Source organism: Danio aesculapii, chromosome 12 (genome assembly GCF_903798145.1).
Source record: "Danio aesculapii chromosome 12, fDanAes4.1, whole genome shotgun sequence".
In the NCBI taxonomy this organism is placed as follows: Eukaryota; Metazoa; Chordata; class Actinopteri; order Cypriniformes; family Danionidae; genus Danio; species Danio aesculapii.
This window is the reverse complement of record NC_079446.1, coordinates 26,202,475-26,224,525: the sequence shown is the minus strand read 5'-3', so window position 1 is coordinate 26,224,525 and position 22,051 is coordinate 26,202,475. Positions and strand designations below refer to the sequence as shown.

Sequence of the window (22,051 nt, the reverse complement as noted above, 5' to 3'; positions counted from 1 at the left end):
GGACATTAAATATTGATTTTAGCTGAAATTATTTAATCACATGAGAAGAAAAAAGATAATGCTGAGTGACATGATATGACGTTGCTTTGTTAACAGTAAGAGTAAGAAATAATAAAATAAGCACTACACTAGTGCTGTTTCGTAATTGACTATTGTGTACAAAATTACAGTGGCTGAGAGAGCTTAACGTGCTGCAATTAAAGAAAACACATGCAATTACAAAAAACGGCAGCAAATTAAGAAAGTCTTCATGCATTTGACAGCACATGTGCTGCACACGCATACACATTAAAAACGCACTGCATTTTTACAAAACACAATCAATATAAAACACGCTGCATTTTCTCACAACACTTGCAAAAACATCAAAACACAACAGAAATGTTTCAAGTAAACTTAAAAACGTGTGAACACTGCTATGTCGTGATTAATGCTCAGTGAAGTTGTAGGTGATCTTTGAAAGGTGAGTTTTTTGCTTGTTTATTTTAACATCTCGATTCCCCTGTCTTTTGTATTTTGTTAGCCTAAATAACCATAACCTAAATAGCCGGGTCCATCACGGTTCAGGGTGCTTTTGAAACATTTCCGCTGTGTTCCGTGCTATTTGAAAGTGTTGTGAGAAAATGCAGAGTGTTTTCGTAAATTGTTCGCATTGTGAGAAAATGCAACATGTTTTATTAATTTGCTTGCGTTGTGTGAAAACGGAGCACGTTTTTTTATGTGTTTGCTTTGTGAGGATTTGCAGCATGTAGAATCTTTTCCTAATTCGCTGGCGTATTTTGTAATTGCACGTGTTTCCGTAAATTGCAGCACGTTGAGCTCTTTCTGCCTAGTCAACCTAATTAACCTAGTTAAGCCTTTAAATGTCACTTTAAGCTGCATAGAAGTCTCTTGAAAAATATCTAGTCAAATATTATTTACTGTCATCATGGCAAAGATAAAATAAATCAGTTATTAGAAATGAGTTATTAACAGGGGGCCAATAATTCAAGGGGGCTAATAATTCTGACTTTAACTGTATGTGGACATTCATGTGTATTGTGTATTTTTATTATGTAAAAAATATAAATGCACACATATACATGTTTTAAACTTTGCATAAATTAATATTTACATCCAAATTTTTTATATAAATAAACATTTTCTAAACATGGATGTGTATTTATATATATAAATTATGCAAATGCTAACTTTTAGTTTGTGTGTGATTAATAGCGAGCAGGCATTTAACAGCACTACACTTGTAATTTGGAGATTTTCCTTTATCTAGTCTGAAATAAAGAAAGAAAAAATAGAGCAGCTTCTCGAAATTGATCATTACCTGAAAATAAATCAATAAATAAATACAAATTTTTTTTGCCTGTGGTGACTTGCCTTAAAACCAACAGTTCACCTAAAAATGAAAATTATACTCAGTTGTTCACCAAGCCTATCTGATTTTTTCCTTCCTCTGAGGAAGACGAGGATATTTTAAAAAATAAACATTTGTTCATATAATAAATGAGACTAAAATCACCCCTATTGACAAAATGCTTTCTTTTGTGTAAGAAAAATCCTCAGCGCTATGCAAGGGTGAGCAAATAATGACAGAAGTTTGATTTATGGGTAAACTATCTCTTTAAGCTCTAAATAAATCGCTGAAATAATTGTGATAATAACAAGGGGCAAAACGTTCCAAGTAGAAGACCCAAACACACACACGCAGACACTTATAAAGGGCCGGGGTGGTTGCTCCGGAAACCTGGAGGACAGAAGAGCCACTAATGATGTGTCTTATTTAGGAAAAGGTGCAGGCAGAAGCTTATGGAGTATGACGGAGTGTGTGTGCCACAGCGGGGATGCTGATCTGCCATGGCATTCAGCTTAAATGAGCTGGTGCATCCAGGAAACCTCAGCCACTTTACATAAAGAGCCTCTCAGTAATGCTCAAGCTAATACCAAGGGAATGCACTTAATTGGATAGAACACCCAGACATGCAATATACGCTCTCATAAATAACTTGTGTTTGATATTAGATCAAAATATCACACCATGTGTGTGTGACACGCTCCAGAGTGCATGTGCTCTTATGTTTGAGCGCTGCAGGTTTGGTGAAACAGATAAATTTGTTGTGTCCGCAGAATAATTCCACTTTGGCAAGCAGTTCTTGTTGTTGCGCCCCCTCCCCTCCTTCCCCATTTCTTTGTGTCTCTCTCTCTCTTGCATGCGCTCTAGCAGTCGTTCGCTCTCACAATCTCTCTTTATCTTCTGGTAAGGGCTGGATCTGGTGAGATCATGAATCTTTCTGGCAGCAGAGAATTCTTTTCCAAGTTCTCGAAAAACTGAAAATAGCACTCTGTCCTAGTTCCCCTCGAACCTGGAAACCACAGGCGCTCTATGGGCGTTGTCTACACAAGCCATTCAGGAAGTCACACATATTGTCTCCTTTACTGCAGTGGCGAGGTATGAGGATTAAAGGAAGATAATAATAATAATAATAATAAAAAAACAAAATGGCAGCCGGAATGTAATATCTCTCGCAAACAATATGATTTCATATTACAATCGGCGTACTGGAGCGCTGCTATTTTTGTAGTGATCCTTGTCAACCCGTCACTGGGCTTCAATAGCAACACTTTCTTTCATGCACTGACTCTAATCTGAAGAAAAAAGCGTGGTAAACATTTTGGGAAAAAAATAGAAACGCAAAGGAACGAGTGGGCTGAGTTTGTCACAAAGAGAGCGTTTAAAAGAACACCTGTCTCTTTTATTTTGATGAATAAATTTAAATATTCGCCTTTTACTTCTGCTGCCATCTGTCTGCTTATCCTCTCAGATACTAAAGATAGCAAAAGGCACGGTTTGCCATATGGCGCACTTATTGAAGGAAAAAAAATGGCTGACGAAGACCAAACATTAAATCGTCTGTGGCCAGTCAGACTGTTTCTCCACACCACTCGTAAATTGCATAATGACCTGGCATACTTGTTTGACGGTATGCAAAAATGACAGAGCGCATGAATGACTTGTACTCAAATTATGCGGCTAAGTGGATAGAGAGGAAAGGAAGTGTGGTGGAGGTTTCGACTGCGAGAGGCAAAATGGCATTTTTCCAAAGCGCTGGCTCTTTCCATCTAAGCTGCTGGGTGGAGACGGGCTTTGTCCGCACTGACGGTATGAGGTCAGCAGACACTTTGCTGTCACTCAGAGCCATGTCACGTGTCACTCATGTCTGACCAGGTATGTCCTGCCCACTCAGACACAAGTGAAGCAGAAAATCAGCATCTGTCACTCTCTTTCACATTCACCTCCATCCAAATGCGTGTGTGTGTGTGGCGCTTGCTTGTGTGAGTATATGAGTCTCTCAGGCTGCCCGGAGTCAAACTGGAGTCAACGTCTACTATATACAGTAAAATATGAAAAAGAGGACCATTCATACTGTATATTTAATAATATATACAGTGTCTATAGAAAAATCATTAGACTCACATTATATCCTGCTTTCAAAAGATCTTCAGGATAAAGTTGTAGAAAGGCACAGGTTAGGAGAAGGCTACAAAACATTTCAACGTTTGCTGTAAAAGTGATTTGGATTTCAGGTTGTATGACAAATAAAGTCATTATTTCAAAGGAGAATGATGTTTTTCTATAGGCACTGGATATATATGCAAAACTATGGCATTAAAATGAATGAAAATGTGTTACAAATTCAAAATTCCTCAGTACAAAAAAAGCTGGGTTTTTATCTCAGCCAGTTTCATGTTATGGTTGTAAATAAATCAAACAAAATTTTATTCATATACACAATGCCTTTTATTTTTTATTAACCTTCTACAAACATTTTAATCTGTGTTAGATGGGTGGAGTGGGAGGTAGGGTTTTGTAAAAAATCTAATTTACTGTGACCGAGTACTTCAAAGAGAACTTTGATATGTGGTCCATCCCTTTGGTGTATAGATTTAGGTGGTACTGTATGTATGTATGTATGTACTGTATGTATGTATGTATGTATGTATGTATGTATGTATGTATGTATGTATGTATGTACGTTTGCATGAAAATGAAAATAAAAAACTTTTTTAAAATCCTGGTCTGCTATATAGCAGGGGTCACCAATCTTGTTCCTGGAGGTCCGGTGCCTTGCAGGGTTTAGCTTTAACTCACCTCAACACACCTGCCAGGGTGTTTCAAGTATACCTAGTAAATCTGCCGTCACACTGGGCTTTGTGTGTGCGAAATTCTGTCGTACGGCGCTGCGAAAAGGGGTGGGATTAAACAAAATGTTTAGACATTAAAAAAGCGAGCGATTGCTCCATGTTTTAAATTTCTGCCCAGAGGTCCTGTTTTGATCCTCGGTTGGTCTCATTCTGTCAAGTGATGCGATTTCGCAGGTCAGAGTTCACCAAGCTTGAACTCTGCACCGCAGCAAAACTTGCAAAACTGCGAAACTTAACGCATGACCCCGCGTTTCCGGTCTGATGCAATCGCGTGCGTATGAATGGAAGTCTATGGGAGGAAAAGCCCAGTGTGACCGCAGCTTAAGATCTTGATTAGCTTGTTCATGTGTGTTTGATTAGAGTTGGAGCTCAAATCTGCAGGACACCGGACCTCTAAAAACAAGTTTGCTGATCCCTGCTATAAAGTATGGGCCAGTGGTTGAGATCTACCTTCCTACAGAGTTCAGCTCCAACCCTGATCAAACACACCTGAACCAAGTAATAAGGAACTGAACAGCACTTGATAATTACTGGCAGGTGTGTTTGATAAGGCTTGCAACTTAAATCAGCAGGAAGGTAGATCTCCATGAACAGGGTTAGAGCACAACTGGTATAGACAAGCTTAACAGTTGTATTAAAAAAATAACCCAGTACTTAGGTTTGTTCGTATTGGACCAAAAGTTGGATTATAGATAAAGTAGTGCCCAAGTTAAAACAATAAAACATAAAACAATGTTTTTCATTTTAAATATTATTCAGTAAATTAGGAAATTACTGGCATGGCACCTAAATTTACATTTGGCCCACAAGCCTCAAGCAAGTTTGGTTTTTGGCCCTTCATAAGAAAAAGTTTGGGCACCCCTAGATTAAAACAACCCAGCATTTTTAAAGCAAAATGCAAAAATGAATGAAAAGTTTCAGTGTGCAGCATTACATTTCAATCTGCACACTTTTACTGTCTTTAGCACTGATTCGTACAACCAATCACATTTCTGCTGAGCTGATGTATGCAGCAGCCAATCAGAGGTGCTCAATCAAGGGTAAAAATAAAGAAGTTTTGATGATTGCACAAGTTCAGTGGCTGAATTCGGAGAGCTTGAGAATTCTCTCATCAGAAAAAAATGTGCTAAAACATTAACAGATTCAATTTAGTGATTAGAATGTGAGTTTGTGCAGAACTTGCACTAGACTAACATCATGGGCAAAATGTTTTGTTTGTGCTGCCAGAATATGATGTGCCATTCTAATAATCAATGTTAATTATCATAATAAAAAAATCAAAAGCAATAATCCACAGTAAGGATTTGTGCAAGAATATTGCAACTATCCGCTTATTAAGTCATGATGTATGGAATACAGTTTCTGGGTTAGGAAGCCGCTCTTCATTTTAATTGAGAAAATATTCGTTTATGATCACCTTTTGGTCATATCACACATTAAAGTGAATTTTGGATAAAATCATGGTGTACACAACAGTCTCTGGACTTCCTGCATCACAGACACCAATATTTTAACAATTTATAAAAAAAAATGATCACTTTCTAGCCATCGAAAATTGGGCATGTATGTATTTATCAGACCTCCTAGTTTTTCGCGATTCCGCGATTGCTGAATCCAACGCAATATCAATAAAAAGTCTTAATTCTTAATTGGAATGCAAAATAATTCTAAAAATTGTAAATAATCTAATAAAACATCGAATTACAAACCATATAATCAAATTATACTTATTTTAGTTTGCAATTAATTGTTTTACATGACCTATAGACGTTGCATATGCAGCGCACGTGATGTATTTGAGTGTGTCTCAAAAAATGATGTCACGAAGAGGGGTGGTTGTTTTGTAGCCTGTGCAGTAAGTAGACGTGGATGAAGCGCGAGTGATTTACATGTGAAGTCAATGCAAAGATTGGATTAGATGTCCTGTGGCATGAACTGGGCATTTTGTGCGTTTGACGTGCTTCAGACTGCAAAAGAAAGTTGGAGCAAACATATAACAAATGGAGCAATGGAACAGACAGAAAAGCAAGCAGCTTACAGTGATGGAGAATGGTTCAATGATGATGATGGCTGCTGGACGTGACCAAATTGAAGGACATTCTTTGTGCTTTACATGTATGGCTGGTATTATAATATGCGTCAAATCGATAAATGTTTTCGTTTAACTCTGTTCCTGCTGTTAAAGGGAAAAATGTTTCCGCCAATTTCTGTTTAATTGAGAGAAGATTCTCAACACATTTCTAAACACAAGTCTTAACAACTCATTTTTAATAACTTAAAGAGCCCATATTATGGGTTTTTGAAAATGCCCTTCCATGTAGTGTGTAACACAGCTCTAAGTGAAGTGAAATATCCAGCTAAGGCTTAAATCTGTAAGTGTACAGTGTTTAAAACTATTGATTCATCTATAAAAGAGTCGACTCATAGTGCTTCAAACGAGTCGTCTTGATAACGAGTCATTAGGTGTTTCACGATGACGCAGCCACGAAACACAAGCCTCGCCAGTAGTTACGCGCGCAAACCAGGCCCACTAACACAGAAAAAACACTAGACACACACACACACAGACGCCGCCGGTCGAATGAAGTCACGCTGTGCTCAGATGGATAATATTGACAGTCTCTACCCAAAGATGAGTTGTTAACCTGGTACAGTACACGCGGTTACTCTTTATATTCTCTTATCACGTGTAAGCCACGTTAAAAACGCGACGCGTGCCACTTTGTTTACGGATTTAACGTTAAAGGCTTTTGTGAGCTCGCGTTCCACTGCCGTTTGTCGTTGCTATGGCGATCGATCGTAAGCTAGGAGACAGGAGACTCGTGTCACTTTCCCTAGTTCTTCTGAGGAGCGTTGTGTGTGTGTGTGTGTGTGTGAGAGAGAGAGAGAGAGACTCGCGTCGCTTTCCCTAGTTCTTCTGAGGAGCGTTGTGTGTGTGTGTGTGTGTGTGTGTGTGTGTGTGTGTGTGTGTGTGTGTGTGAGTGTGAGAGAGAGAGAGAGAGAGAGAGAGAGAGAGAGAGAGAGAGAGAGAGAGAGAGAGAGACAGAGACTCGCGTCGCTTTCCCTAGTTTTTCTGAGGAGCGTTGTGTGTGTGTGTGTGTGTGTGTGTGAGAGAGAGAGAGAGAGAGAGAGAGAGAGAGAGAGAGAGACTCGCGTCGCTTTCCCTAGTTCTTCTGAGGAGCGTTGTGTGTGTGTGTGTGTGAGAGAGAGAGGGAGAGTGAGAGAGAGAGACTCGCGTCGATCTCCCCAGTTCTTCTGAGGAGGGTTGTGTGTGTGTGTGAAAAAAGCCTTACACAATGAAGCGCGTGTGCACTGTGACTACTTTTATATAGTTGATTACCAGCTGGGCATTTCACTCTGTCTCGTGCTGAAGCCTGTCACTGTCGACCAATCGCAGCAGGCTGTCATCGGTCCAATCAGCGCAGATTAGCTTCGCGCTGAGGAGGGGGTTGGGAACAAATGAATCGCTGAACGATTCATATGGGAGTCGTTGGGATAATTAGGTAAAAATAAATGCAGATTATAAGACCATCAAAGTGTTTTATGACCTTGCATGCATATTAGACTGTTGTTGGAGACCCTTACAACCTAATTATGACCCTATTTCATGTATAATATGGGCTCTTTAATTTAATTGATCTTTGCCATGTTGACAGTAAATATTTGACTAGATATTTTTCAAGACACTTCTATACAGCTTAAAGTGACATTTAAAGACTAAACTAGGTTAATTAGGTTAACTAGGCAGGTTAGGGTAATTAGGCAAGTTAATGTATAATGATGGTTTGTTCTGTAGACTATCAAAAAATATATAGCTTAAAAGGCGCTAAAAATTGACCTTAAAATGGTTTTTAAAACAATTAAAAGTCACAAAAAACAAAAATGGTGAAAAACTAGGGGGTCTGATATATTGCGATCGTGATTTTCGAAGGTTATACATCGCATGTAAATGTTTATTATTATCATTTGTTGAGTCTCCCCATACAGTACAGTTTGATAGAGCGCTTGGAGCTGGGAGCTGCTTCACATGACATCACACTTAACAAGCGGATACCATGCAATGAGTCCTTTGAATGTTTAATTTTAATTCCATAATATTTCATACAGTAACACGTAAAGGATGAGTAAATGATGACAATTTTTGAAAATGTAACTGTTCCTTTAACAAGAGCTTGATGCCCACATAATTAAACTAAATTATTAATACTGTCGCCATAAAAGTGAAACCTTGAAAATTAAAGTAATTTGTGCCATTTCAAATGATCTTCAGTGAAACAAACAGAATGAACCTCCATGAACTACAAAAACGGCAAATAAATGCTATATATAACCAATAATGGTTACTATGCTGGAGAATATAACTCAATTCACTTTCATTTTATTCTTCAAAAATCCACATTATTTGCACCACAAAAGAAAGAGAGTAATATTTTTAACAAAAAGCGCTGATCAAAATGACAGAACATTCATTTTAGGCTGAACTGTCCCTTTAACATGGCCAATGTGCCCGTTCTGCTATCGCCGACATCTCAGCACAGGTGCTCTCTCTGAAAGCTGTTTCCTTTCACCTCCGTTCTGTCCTTCTCACACACACACACACATTCTCAATCCCCTTGTCAGTACTCCTGTTCACACCTCTGTACCTCTCACTGCTGAGTTAGCTGTGATCGTCACCATTCTTCAATTGGACTGATGTGCTCATTAGACTGCCCACACTCTCACACACACACGCACGCACATGCACGGACGCGCACACACTTTTGGCATCGAGAGCGTTAGAGGTCAGAAAGTGCTAATGATTTGGTCAAACCCTGGGGGTATAATCACTTGGCTTTGACTCGTTTACAGTCATCATCCATTTCTCCTTCGCTCCTGTCCTGCTTGGCGGCTTGAACGGCTGCCACAAATGTCCAGGCAGTCCGCAGGGCATTTGGCCACGGGTTCGAGCAGCTGGCAAGCTCGTCCTGAGCTGAAGAAATGCATTTAATAGGCCATTACCCCTTAAAATGCGACGTTAGGCTGAGTGAAAGAATGCGTGCGAATGTTTTCTTTTTCTGTACAGTGCCTGTCTCACCATTCTTTACAGTTCTCGCTCTGCGTCTTGTTATTTCTCCCTCTCTCTCTCTTGCGCGCGCTCTCTCTCTCCGCATGAGCAAGTGGCTCAATGATTTGGGGTGAACGATGACTAATGATAATCCCCGGTGATGGTGATATGATGAGATTTAAATGAACTCTGTCACAAGTGTTTAGGGTCATAAGCAGAAACGGGGAGCAGGGGGAGGAACGCCACTGTCTGTTTGAAAAATCAGGACATCAAGGGGCGCTCGTTAACATGGTCAATGATCCTAAGTTAATTCACTTTCAGAAAGGCAGTCTCTGGATAATGATATCCTCCCAGCCTACAGAAAGGTTTAGCCAAACATTCCGTTACATCATCGAACAGTCTCGCCGTTAATGTCAATATTCGCATACTTAATCTCGTTGGAGCATAAATATAATTAACAGATATGGATAGTTTTTTTTTTTACCCTTGCTAATTACGGGGTAAAAATGGTACGGGATATATGTATTGAATTCAACTGCTTTATTGATGGTTAGCGATGAAGGTACAGCTAATTTAGCCTCCTACACAGCGCTGATTCATTTCGTAAATACCTTTTATGCTGGCTTAGCAGTCATCCATCCAACAAGCATCAAAAATGGCAGACGTAGCACTGCAGAGACTCCACCAGTCACACATTAGAATTAGCCTAGATATCCACCGCTAATCGCATCAAGACATTAAGGGCCTTTAATTTGCTCATAAACATTCCCTAGCATCCCTATGCCAAAAAGCCATATATCAGTCATGCATGCCTGATTAATTGTCATGCCAATATATGGAAATATATAATCTGTGATAATCTTAATTACAGGCATTATGTAAAGTGTTACACGTCTTGTGCAACTCGGGCAAGTTCATTTTAAGATGCGTTTTTCTGAAGACATCAACCGCCTTGAATTCTCAGGCGAATATCTGAAGCGAGATGCGAGGAACACGATGTTCCGAGTACATGAGGTGGTAAATCATAACCATAAGTCTACTGGGCATCTGATATCAGTGCTTGTGCTTTGAGCTTCTGCGATTTTGCTGATCGATAACACATACTGAATTCACAAACCGGTGCTGCATATTTATATAGGGCACAGGGGTTCATATGTACGCACAAGCTTATCGAACTCAACCTACTGTTGCTGCTTCAGCTTCTGGTAAAGAAAAAGTCTTTTATTCAAGAGTTAGATGCCTCCTGTAATTTTCTGACCCCCATTTTGTTCCAAACCTGATGTAATTTTGTACATGAAACACAAAAGCAGAAATCCTGATAATATGTGTGGCCACATTTTTACGGGTACTTAAAAAACGATGGAGTCTTGAGCTTTTAAGCTTCAAAAAGAACACAAACATTAAGTGCTACAATTATATTTAAACATGTTTTTTGTTTGTTGTGTGCACATTCAGATAGGGGTAATTTTGTCAATTATGAAAAATGTTCTTTGACAACCCCCCATGACGATAAACCATATTAAATTAATTTCAGGGTATCCGCGGGGTCTTAAAAAGTCTTAAATTCACTGAAATATTGTGTTGTATGTCTTAAATAATTTAAAACAGGTCTTAATTTTCCTCTCTCAAAGTAAAGCTACCCAATTGGGCCGACATCCATCCAATCACCAACAATCCATCCTAAAAAACCAGGGAAAGACAGCTAAAAACAATTATACAATTCCTCATGATAATAACAGAGCAGTATATTGCTTTATGTTATCTTTCATTCATACAAAAACTATTTACAGAGGTAAGTGGGAGTAGACTAGTCATAATATTTATAAATAGGCATGAAACTTAAGGTTTTATAACAGAAATGCATTAGGTTGAAAAAGTTATACTTAACTTAGACCAAAAGCTAACAAATTTATATTTTTGATTATTTATGTAAGTACCTCCACAATAAATATACTTTTAATAATGTTGAACTTGACATTTTAAAATGACAAGAAATAAAAGAAAGTAATATGATGTTGAAAATAGTGTATACAACAATTTTTTTTGTTTTGACACGTTAAAGTGTCGCAAAGAAATTATTACATTTGATTTTTTTTTTTCGGTGGCAAGAAAAAAACAACAACCAGGTCATTAGAAATAATCATTGTTAAGCTCTTTTTAAGTCTAAAATGTCATTCATAATGGTCTTAAATGGGTTTTAAAAGTCTTAAATTTGACTTGATGAAACCTGCAGAAACCCTGAATTTAATCTGTCGAAAAAAAAGACAAAACTGTAAGTTCTAGTAAGTCTCTGTTATTAATATTATTATTATTATTATTATTATTATTATTATTATTATTACTATTTTATAATTGGAATTGCATAAAAACAGTTTTTACCATTACAGTAAATGTGGAGTGTGTTAATTTCTATGATAAGTAGTCTATATAGTAAATAAAAAAAACTAGATGAAGAAAAAAAAAAAAAAAAAAAACATGCGAGCTGACTTCTTCTTGATTTATACTTAAAATTATTGTGATTTTGACAAAAAAAATAATTGATGATTACGTAACTACAGTGTTCAGCATATACAAGTACACCCAGGGATTTAGTGATTTGGGGGCCCTAAGCAATTCCATCCATGGGGCCCAAAAAGTTCTAATTGCACCTTTTGTACTTTAATTTATGTTTATTATTTTTCAGGGTTTTTTTTTCTCTCGTTCTACATTTTCTCTTAATGCAAAATAACAACATGTAAAAGCATCTTGTAACGACTTGTAAAACTTTTGAAATGATTTGTTTTCTTAAAATTAATTTACAACTAAAAATAATAAATGTTTCGTTTTTAAAACTAAATCTTTACTGATTTGACTTCTGGACTGGTCCATGATTGAGGGTGGGGGACACATTTGCACAAATTAAAATTTTTAGACCCTCAACACACAAAAATACAAAACAAAAAATAATAAAACAATGTTATATATAATTTATTATAGGTATAATTCAAGGTATTTATTTGGGGCCCTCAGATATTCTGAGGCCCAAGGGGCTGCTTACCTTGCTTATTGGTTAAATCTGAATATTTTTAATAGGAAGCTATACACTATTATATTTGTCAGTACTGAAGCCAAATCAGGAGCTTATCTAACAAAATAACTTATGATAACGGTCCAAAAACTAGTATACCCAAATTTATATGTTATCGAAAAATATTAAATACAAATTTTTAAAAAAAAGAGGAAAAATCGAGAGAAGCAAAAAAGAAAAAAACATTTGTTTAAATTTTGTAGGTTGTATTATTATTTGTTTTTTTAATATTTAGCTTGAATTTAATTGTATTATCTTTCAATTTATAAATATGTCCGGTGACTAAAATATGATTTTAATAAATATATCTGTTCAATAAATCTGTTTTGCTTAAATGCACCAATATACATTGCCTATATTCACTGAGAAATGGATAAAAATATTCATTTTCAAAATGGGGTGTACTCAATTATGCTGAGCACTGTATGTAACTTCCTACCTGAAAAAAATATATTTTTACTGACAAAAACTACAATATTTTGTCCAAACATTCAGTTGACAGGACAGAAATAAGTTTATAATATCAGAAAAACAGGACAAGGCTGATTAAATCATTACAGAAAGTACTATTTACAGTATGTTATGTCATTATATGATAAACGTTTCATGAAAAAGACAAACATACAGATTTGGAATTGACATATGGGTGAATAAATACTGTAAACTTATAATATTTTATATCCAGGTGGACTTTCCCCTTAAATCGAAAGTGGTAAATATATCGATGCATTGCAGCACTAAAGCTGAAGTCATGTATAGTCACCAGCATGCATCGTAAACTCAGGGCGCAGCTGGAGAAATCATTACCTCACCGCACACAGAACGCATTTGCTGAGGCAGTCGTGCAACAGTCACGCCATGATGCCACCCCTGAGAGCTCGCTGATTCTTCTGGGAATCAAGTTTGTGATTACAGCAGGAGTGGGTGTTAAAAAATAAGAGCGAACAAAAAAATAAATAAATAAAAAACATACACAACTCTTCGAAGCTCAGTGCCAAACACTTCCCCGTCCCCCTTGCCTCCACCTCCTCCACCTCCCACTCCTCCAGCACAGCATGTCATAGGAAATGCGGGTTCTATCAAATAGCATCCTCTGAGCAAGCGTTGGTAGCGGCTTCTATTCTGAACATTATACAGATTTTATTCATGAGGGCGGTCTGAGGCGCTGGAACTTTCTAAAACAGACCAGCACTTTGAGTGTTGGAGGAGGCGTAGAACACCATGATTACCCTAATGATCATTCACAGGGCTCTTCGGGAGCGTGATTCTCCGTGAATTTCTGCTCTGGGGTTTGCACGAGAATGAATGAACAGCAGGAATTCTCAGGAGAATCTGTGTAGGTTTGAGCAAGTTCAAACAGTGGAGTCCAAAAGTCGATTTAAACCTGGGAAATAGTTTTAACGTTTGAAAAAAAAAAAATCTGAATTTTTGCTTTGTCAAAATTGGTACATCTGATTTATTACCAGTGTTGGGTAAGTTACTTAAAAAAGTAATAGATTCCAAATTACTGATTACTACTGGATCTGATTACATTACTAATTACTTAACATAAAAAGTAATCAGATTACTAATTAAAGTTATTTTTATTTTAAACATATAAAATATACCCATATAAATACAAAATAAACTGCAGCTCTTCAGAAATGTTATATTCACTGAAAAACATTACAAAGGGTTGATCACAGCAGCTTCACATATTCAAAATACTTTAAGAGTTCGCCCATACGCACAATATGCGCTCCAAATATGTGCGTGCAAAAGACATGATATCTGAACGGCCCCATAAGCCGCTAAGCTTCTCTTCACATTCTGAAGGCACCTTCACTCCCAAATTTAAGGGTGATTTAAGAGTAAGGTGTACACTGAAAAAAGTGATTGCATGACTTTAATTAAAAAGAGTAAACCCCTTGCCTTAATTATTAAGTAAATTACCTTATTATTTACTTACAAAAATAAATCATTATAAAAATGTAGTAACATCAACTTGACAGATCTAAGTTGCAATAGGTTTAAACAGCAAAAGTCAGTCTAAGGCACTCGAAAATTGTGGAAAAACTATTAAAAAGCCTTTATTGACATGCCTATTCCTTGAAACTGCACCTTTTTAAAAGAATAGTTTTAAGTAATAGCCATGGAAATAGACTTTTTAATATTTTTCCACATTTTTTCAATTGCCTTGGACTGACTTTTGCTGTTTATTCTGATGAATTCCTTTCCCAAAGCGCACCGACACATTATTTTAGCGACCCCTGAGCACTTTTTCATTTTTTTACAATAGGTTTACTCAGTTTTTTTATGTAAAGAAAACTTGGTGCTTTTAAGACAATGGGTTTAATCAATTTTAATTAAAATAATTAATTGCTTTTTTATAGTGTAGGGCCAACGGCGTAACTAAAGATGTTTCCAGAAAAGTTACAGCAGTAATTATAAGCATATATTTTAGCCATAAGTACACTGTAAGTACATGTATCTACTGTACACAAGAAGTGTGATTCATTTAAAATTTAGGAGTTGAAGACACAAAAAATAGGGTTGCATCAAGCCAAAAGTTTGCACTAAATGCTAAATCAACTCTTAAAACATGCATTTGGGCTCAGATTTTTCAGCAAAACTGTAAAAGTGTGTTTGTGTAAGACTCACAATCTGAAGCTGAAGGTAGTCTCCCAGGCCAGAAGAGCTGTCCACCCTAACCAGCACTGCATCCTTCTGCTGGGTACTAAAACCGACAGCCAGTCGGTCAGCTCGTGTGCTGGGTCTGTCGTTGGGTGGCCATGTGTACACAATGAGCCCTCCATCACGTCCGAATATGTATGTGGTTCCCGCTGCAAAAGGAGAAAGAGAGAGAAGCAGAATATTAAGTATAAGAACATCAAAGTAAGTGGGAAAAGTATTTCCATTTCTCGTGTGAGTCTGCATATGAACAGCTTTGCTCCATTACACATAGCGCGGGAGTATCTTGATGAACCCATCAGAGTGCCAGACGGCTCCTGCTGCTCCCTGATTGGCTAAATTATAGCCCTTATGTGACCCTCTGTATGCTGATGTCACCAGGAGCACCTGTGTCTGCTAAAGCATGGGCTAAACAGAGTCGCTCTTGCAACAAGCACTCAACCCACAGCCCCCCCATCCGAGCTCAAGGCTGATTGAGCTGATTACAGCCGCTCTCTACGCCCGCCGACACACCGGACAATCAATCCAGCCTCACGGCCCCCAGCCCAGCGCCTACTTCTGCATGCATTTATTCCACCAAAGGTGGGCAAACACGGCGAAGACCAGACAGCTATTCCTGCTCAGCGAGACGCATGCTAATGCCTGATGGAGCTAATTACAGTGTCAGAAGCAGGTAGCTTACTGTGAGCGGGGTCACTGTGATTCAACGCCTGCAGGAAGGTTTCTCAGTGAAACTGCTGTAGTTTTTGCGTCGAAAGATAGAGGGAGAATCGCCACTAATGGAGTTGATCTCATTAAGTGGTGGACTGCGCTAGCTCTTTTGATCACGCGTGACTTCAATAGCAAAACGGGCGAAAACGCTTCGATTGTGGCAGGTGCAGTCGGGGTAATGTTCGCAGAGCAAAGAGCTCATCAACTTGAAGATAACAGCCTCGGGAGATGCGAGACGCACTTCAACACTCTGCTCTCCACGGAGCGTGACTGCTGTGCGTCTGAGCTCCAGATGCAGATAAGACTGGCGACGGAGCAGCACGGGGGGAAAAACCCAGAGGAGGCCGGAGCTCTCAAAAGAGCGAGAGGGCCCGAGTTAAAGTGCTGAGAGCGGTTTCAGAAGGGCTGGGTTATTTCCTGGCACGTTTCACTATTTGCAGAGCCATGCTCATTAGCCGCGCTCTGTGTGATTTTTCACCAGCGGGCTCTCGCCAGCCCCCTTGACCGCATCTCAATGAGATGTTTCACACCGTGTCAGCGATCAGCCTGACCCCCTCCGAAAACAACACCCCCGGGGCAGGCGCATTCGCTTACACGGGTACACAAATGTTCACGAGTGCACGCGGATTCACGCGCAAACTGACGCTACTCCCTTGACGGGCCTGTTGGAAACACAGGGAAATGAGTTGTGCTCATTAGCAGGGCTCAGATGGTTGAACTTCACACACACATATGCGCACAGGCCATCATGGATGTGAAGCGGATAGGGAGAGCAAACGGATGAGATTTCGGCTCTGTTGAAATCTGTTTTGTGCGAAGCGCTACGGCTGCCTGCCTCATATCTGTCGCTCAGTATGACGGCAATTCGCAGCTGTGGGTGAGTGAATGGATTTGCCGGGAAGGGAAGCGTAAAGCTGTGCAGAGATTTACGGGCACAAATGGGCAATGCACAGTGCACTGAAAGTTAAAATCAGCCCAATCAACTTTTAAAAATGCAAGTTGACATCTGACTCATACACGCATTTAGAGGGACACTTCACCCATAAATGAAAATTCTGTCAAGAGCTGCTCATCCTCATGTTCTTACAAGTTCCTTTGTGAGCAACAAAAAGACATTTTCAGTAATTGTCCACCTCATTTTGAATAACTTGCCACTGATTTTCATTGTATTGATAAATAAAACAAATGAAAATATTCAAAATATCTGAAATATCATTTAAAAAAAGTGTTAGCATGTATTTTATCAGGGTATATGCAGGAATCCTAAAGGTAACTTCAATACCTTTTTAAAGACTTTTTAAAGACCTTCTCAGGATATTTGAAGACCTCATCGCCACTTCAAGTTCTAATCAGTATAAAACCTTTAACAGTTGTTAATAAACAGTTGTAGTTAAATAAATCAATGGAGCACAACCATGCAACAGAACTCAGATAAGCTTGGAAGAAACAAAGCTTGAAAGAATAAATTACGTGGTTGTTTTCAGCGAAAGGTTTCAGCCACTGTTTAAACTCATCTTTATCCAACCAGGAGTACGCAAACTTACATTTTCCCATTTTGTCATCTGTTTCGCTCTATGGTTTTGCTACATGTGGACAGCGTCACAATCACCTTCCCGCATTTGTTGCAAATTACGTGACATCACCCGGATGAAGGAGCTTGGCCGGACGTGGCCTGAACCAATCGCATGGATCTAGCACGCCATTGTCAATATTAGGAGAAATATATTTATGCTTTTTTGAGTCAAAAACTTTGGACAACGCTTGAACAAAATTTAAGACCTCGTAAAAACGCGATTATTTAACATTTGCACATTTAAAGTTTGCACATATTCATTGCACTGATTCATTTATTTGAACTGTACATACCCACAGCACATGGACATTTGTAATTATGTTTATCTATCTGCCACTCCTGATTATTAATAGCATCCTGTACATATATTCATTTATTGTTAATCTGTTCATAGCTAATACAACCTGTATATAATGTTGATAGTACATCCATCTGTAAATATCACCATAGTTTTTCTATAACTGCACTTTATAACTTATACCTATATCCTGCACTTGCTGCTATTGCACTGCTGGTTAGACCGAAACTGCATTTCGTTGCCTTGTACTTGTACATGTGTAATGACAATAAAGTTGAATCTATCTAATCTAATCAAGGGCCTTTTAAGGGCCTTAATTTTCTCATCATTGATTTAATCAACTTTTAATACTTAAGACCCCGTGGACACCTTGTTTATCTCATAGAAAAAAAGCATTTTTCACAGATTCAGAACTGTTATGAGAGTCACCAAATAACCTTGTTGTGTGAATTCTCTCTATTAGGGATGAAAGTGTGATCAAGACTTCATCCAAGGGGGGGATTTCACAAAAGAAAAAAAGGGTTGACTGAACATTATCCCTTACTTGGCCACTTGCCAAGCAAGTAAATAAATGAACATCAGTTATTGATTTGAGCTCAAATGATTGTTTTTTGGCAGAAGAAAGAGACTGTAAAGTGCTACGAGACATATAAAACTCAACTACTGCAGGGAGTATTGTTTAAATACCAGCTGGATAAATGGATGCATGGGATAGTAACATAAGAAATGGTGCAAAAGTGAGAAATCTGGGTTTGAATCTGGCCTTGAACTCGTCAACTTTTTCTTATAAAAACGTCCTGTCATCTCTCCACATTCTCCATCAATGAAATGGCGAAATGCTGAGAATATCTGCAGGATTTTGTGCTAGTTTATTCGCCCTCTTATCCCAACTACTTGGGAGCTTCTCCAAGACACCCTCTTTTCTCTCTTTCTTTCTTTTCTTATCTCCCTCAGCCTGACTTTTCACTCCCATCCCAGACGTGGTTAAGGAGCTTGCTGCCCTCCCTCTAACGGGGTTAAACCTCTTCTCTGAAGTCTATTTTCTGATGCTGTTAAATGAGGCAGGCTCTTTGTGCAAGCCAGACCATTAGCCCCTTAAATATGTTCCATCATCTCGGCTGGGTGGGCACCGAGGTCTGGGTTTTAAAGAAGACCCTCGATACCTAACAAGCGTGCGGCCCTTTCCACTCCAGCGCCCTTCTAAGGTCAATCAGCAAGAACAAGCAAAGAAGAGAGGGTCCACTGCTGCCCCATAGAAAAGCTACATGTGAATACTTGAGAGAGCTGTTCTAATGAGATAGATATTACCTGGCCCTCTGGAATCCCATCATAGCTGTAATCTCCTTTATGTGCTGGAGAAATTAAATTACGCACCAGCTTCTTCTTCTGCCAGGGTCTTCAAGGCTCCACAAGGATCCCACTCTCTTTTATATATCAACTAAAAGATTGTTTTGCTTAAAGAGATAGTTCGTCCAAAAGTGACAATTCCGTCAGAATTTATTAACCCTTAGACAAGTTGAAAAAGACACAAGTGTGATTAAATAACAGAAGTTTATGTTCTCTTCGAGTTTGGGTGGGTTTCCCCAAGTGCTCTAAGTTCCCCGACAATCTAAAGACACGTGGGATAAGTGAATTGGACAAAATCAAATTGGCTCTAGTGTGTGTGTGTGTGTGTGTGAATGATGTGAGAGAGTGTGGGTGTTTCCCAACACTGAAGGTTGCAGGAGGCTGGGTTTGGGGCAGGTAAAACATTCCCTCTATCGGGGATAGGGATGCAATGATTAAATGATTTCTCTATTAGCCGCTTTAATTCGCCACGGTTAATTAATCATAAAGGCTTCTCAACACACAAAACTGCAGCAACTAAAAGTTATGCCAACGGTGCGCTAGTTTGAAGTTCCAAAATTGTTCACGGACACAAATACCCACATACACTGGACTAACTATGGCTGAGGCTAACGACTAAGGCCTGTACTTCTTTTGTACGTGCAAGTATGTTATTTCTGATAGAGGTGCATGGCTTGCGTGCTTAGGATAAATGCGCATGTGGTGCGTGAGCGGTACAAAGCAGTCATGCTTTCCAGGCGCACCTAGTTGAAGGAATGCTGCAAGTGCCCCACAAGTAATGTGATGAGAACTGGACCAATCAGCTTCACACTTTGTATTGAATATACACATTTCTACTCCTCTCTACTTAAGAGAAAAAAAAAAATACAAAATGAAAAATACCAAACAATTTTGTAATATAGTTGATCAAAAGTGGCTTTCAGACAGAGGCTCAGCAGCCTTTGGCTACATTTAATCTCTTTAAAGGGGAAATACTTGGCTAATATGATGCTTAGATTCACATTAGACAAATACATTTTTTTTTACGTATTCTTATTTATTTATTTATTTATTTATTTATTTATTTATTTATTTATTTATTTATTTATTCATTCATTCATTCATTGTTCTGTCATTTATTTTCAGTGTAAAATTATTACTTCTGATTAAATGCCAAAAAAAAAAAAAAAATTCACCTATTTTGAAGTACAAAGAGGAATAGACTATTGTTTGTTTTTATTATTATTTGTGCTGTGTTATTTATTGCTGCTCAGTAACCAAATAATACTTTCAAATATAACGAGTTTTCATGTGATTTTCTAAACTAGTAATGTTGTGAAATTAATGAATGCATAATAATCGAGATAACCATGAAACCGTGATTATTCCTCAGACTATAATCATACAACCAAAATCTATAATCATTGCATCTCTAATCGGGGGTTGTTTGAATTGGCATACAAGTCAAAAGGAGTAAGAACTTTTCCAATAAGGCTCCCAATTTCATCATTTGCCAATCATTATGTTGTTATACAGGTTTTACATACAATGAGAGTCAATGAATGATATGAAAGTAGGCAGTTAAGACACTTGACTTGTAAAAGATTTGTTCACTCTCACACATGACAAAACAAGTATTGACATTAGTGTTGACATATTGCATTAATGCAGTAAATGGTTAAACATTCATTAGTCTTCCACAGAGCTCTTTTTATAAAAACTGCTGTGCTATTACATTTAATATTCTTATTTGTTATTCTTAATATTTTTTAGACAAAATCTCAAAACTGTCATATGGTGTGACTGTCTCAAGCATAGTTTTAATAAATTACAACTCAGATAGATGGATAGATAGATAGATAGATAGATAGATAGATAGATAGATAGATAGATAGATAGATAGATAGATAGATAGATAGATAGATAGATAGATAGATAGATAGATAGATAGATAGATAGATAGATAGATATTTTTTTCATCTATATATTTCTAAAACATAGGACTTTGATACATTTTGACACTGAAAACCATGTCATATGGTGTGACACTATATGCTAATTTTAAATTAGCAATTCCATGGAAAACTTAATGAAGATAATATGACTAAAGCCCACCGTTAAGCCCATGACATTTTAAGTTTTTAAGGCTTTTAAGTTTTGTCTCTGAATGTTTTTACATATCTAACTTTTTGGAACCACATTAAATTTGTTTGTTCAAGTTCAACAAGTCACGAAGAAAAATTAAAGCCCAAAAAATAAAAAAATTATAAAATTGAAATTGATGTTAGTTACCCCTTTTTTTTAAAAAAATCCAAACTTCTTTAAACTACATAAATATATATTGTTCTTCAAAAATATTTTTTATTTTTAATGCCTTTTGTCATCTACCCATATGTACTCAAAAACATTAAGACATAATAGGTGCCAATTAGTCTTGAGGAATTTCCTGATCCCCTGTCACCTCTTCAATCTATAATTTCATGGGTAAGAAAAAGTTATGAAGCTGGAACAATTCATATTTCATCACCTGATTTTTCGGATCCATGCTTAAATGTAAAATCAATGACATCCAATACCGTCATTGTCTTGGGGGCTTAGAGGCAGCAAATCATACTGCTGAAAACACAATATTTATAAGCTGTGCTAAGCTGACTTTCCATCAATAAACGTTTCTGAAACACAAAACATTGTGCTTGTGTCTCAGAATGGGGAATGAATTGAGCTCCCACTCTATTCTGCTTCATATCCCTAGATGCCTCTTTCCTGAGAACAAACACATTGTGAGGGGCCTGGCAGTTTGGTCTAAAATTACGGTGCATTGTGTTGGGTAGCCCACCTCCTACTTGCATGCTAGAATGAGGAACATCAGTCAAACTCTGCAGGGTTGGAGTCATTCACCCTGTGGGTAAACGCGCACATACACTCCAGTACAGTTACGCACATCTAGTGTGCATACGCAAGTACGCATGCACGCAAACACACATGCACCCCACTGCTATGAAAATGCTGTCAAAATAAACAGAAGGCAAAGCGAAGACCCCACATAGAGAAGTATACAAAAATCTAAAAGTAACACTTCAAACTACCAAAAGCGATATGACGTGCCATACTGTAACCTTCAGAAGTTTTAAAAGCATTGCAAAATGTTACAGTGGGGGCCAAAAG

General features: G+C 37.9%; 1 protein-coding gene across 20 annotated transcripts in view; it reads right to left on the bottom strand.

The window, feature by feature from the left end:
* nrxn1a (neurexin 1a) overlaps positions 1 to 22,051 on the bottom strand; it is a 317,361-nt gene that overhangs the window by 48,134 nt on the left and 247,176 nt on the right. For all 20 annotated transcript variants that reach the window (XM_056468880.1, XM_056468881.1, XM_056468889.1 and 17 more), the window contains one exon: positions 14,949 to 15,130. In XM_056468880.1, the coding sequence (XP_056324855.1) occupies positions 14,949 to 15,130 (182 nt within the window). The remainder of the gene's footprint in view (positions 1 to 14,948; positions 15,131 to 22,051) is intronic.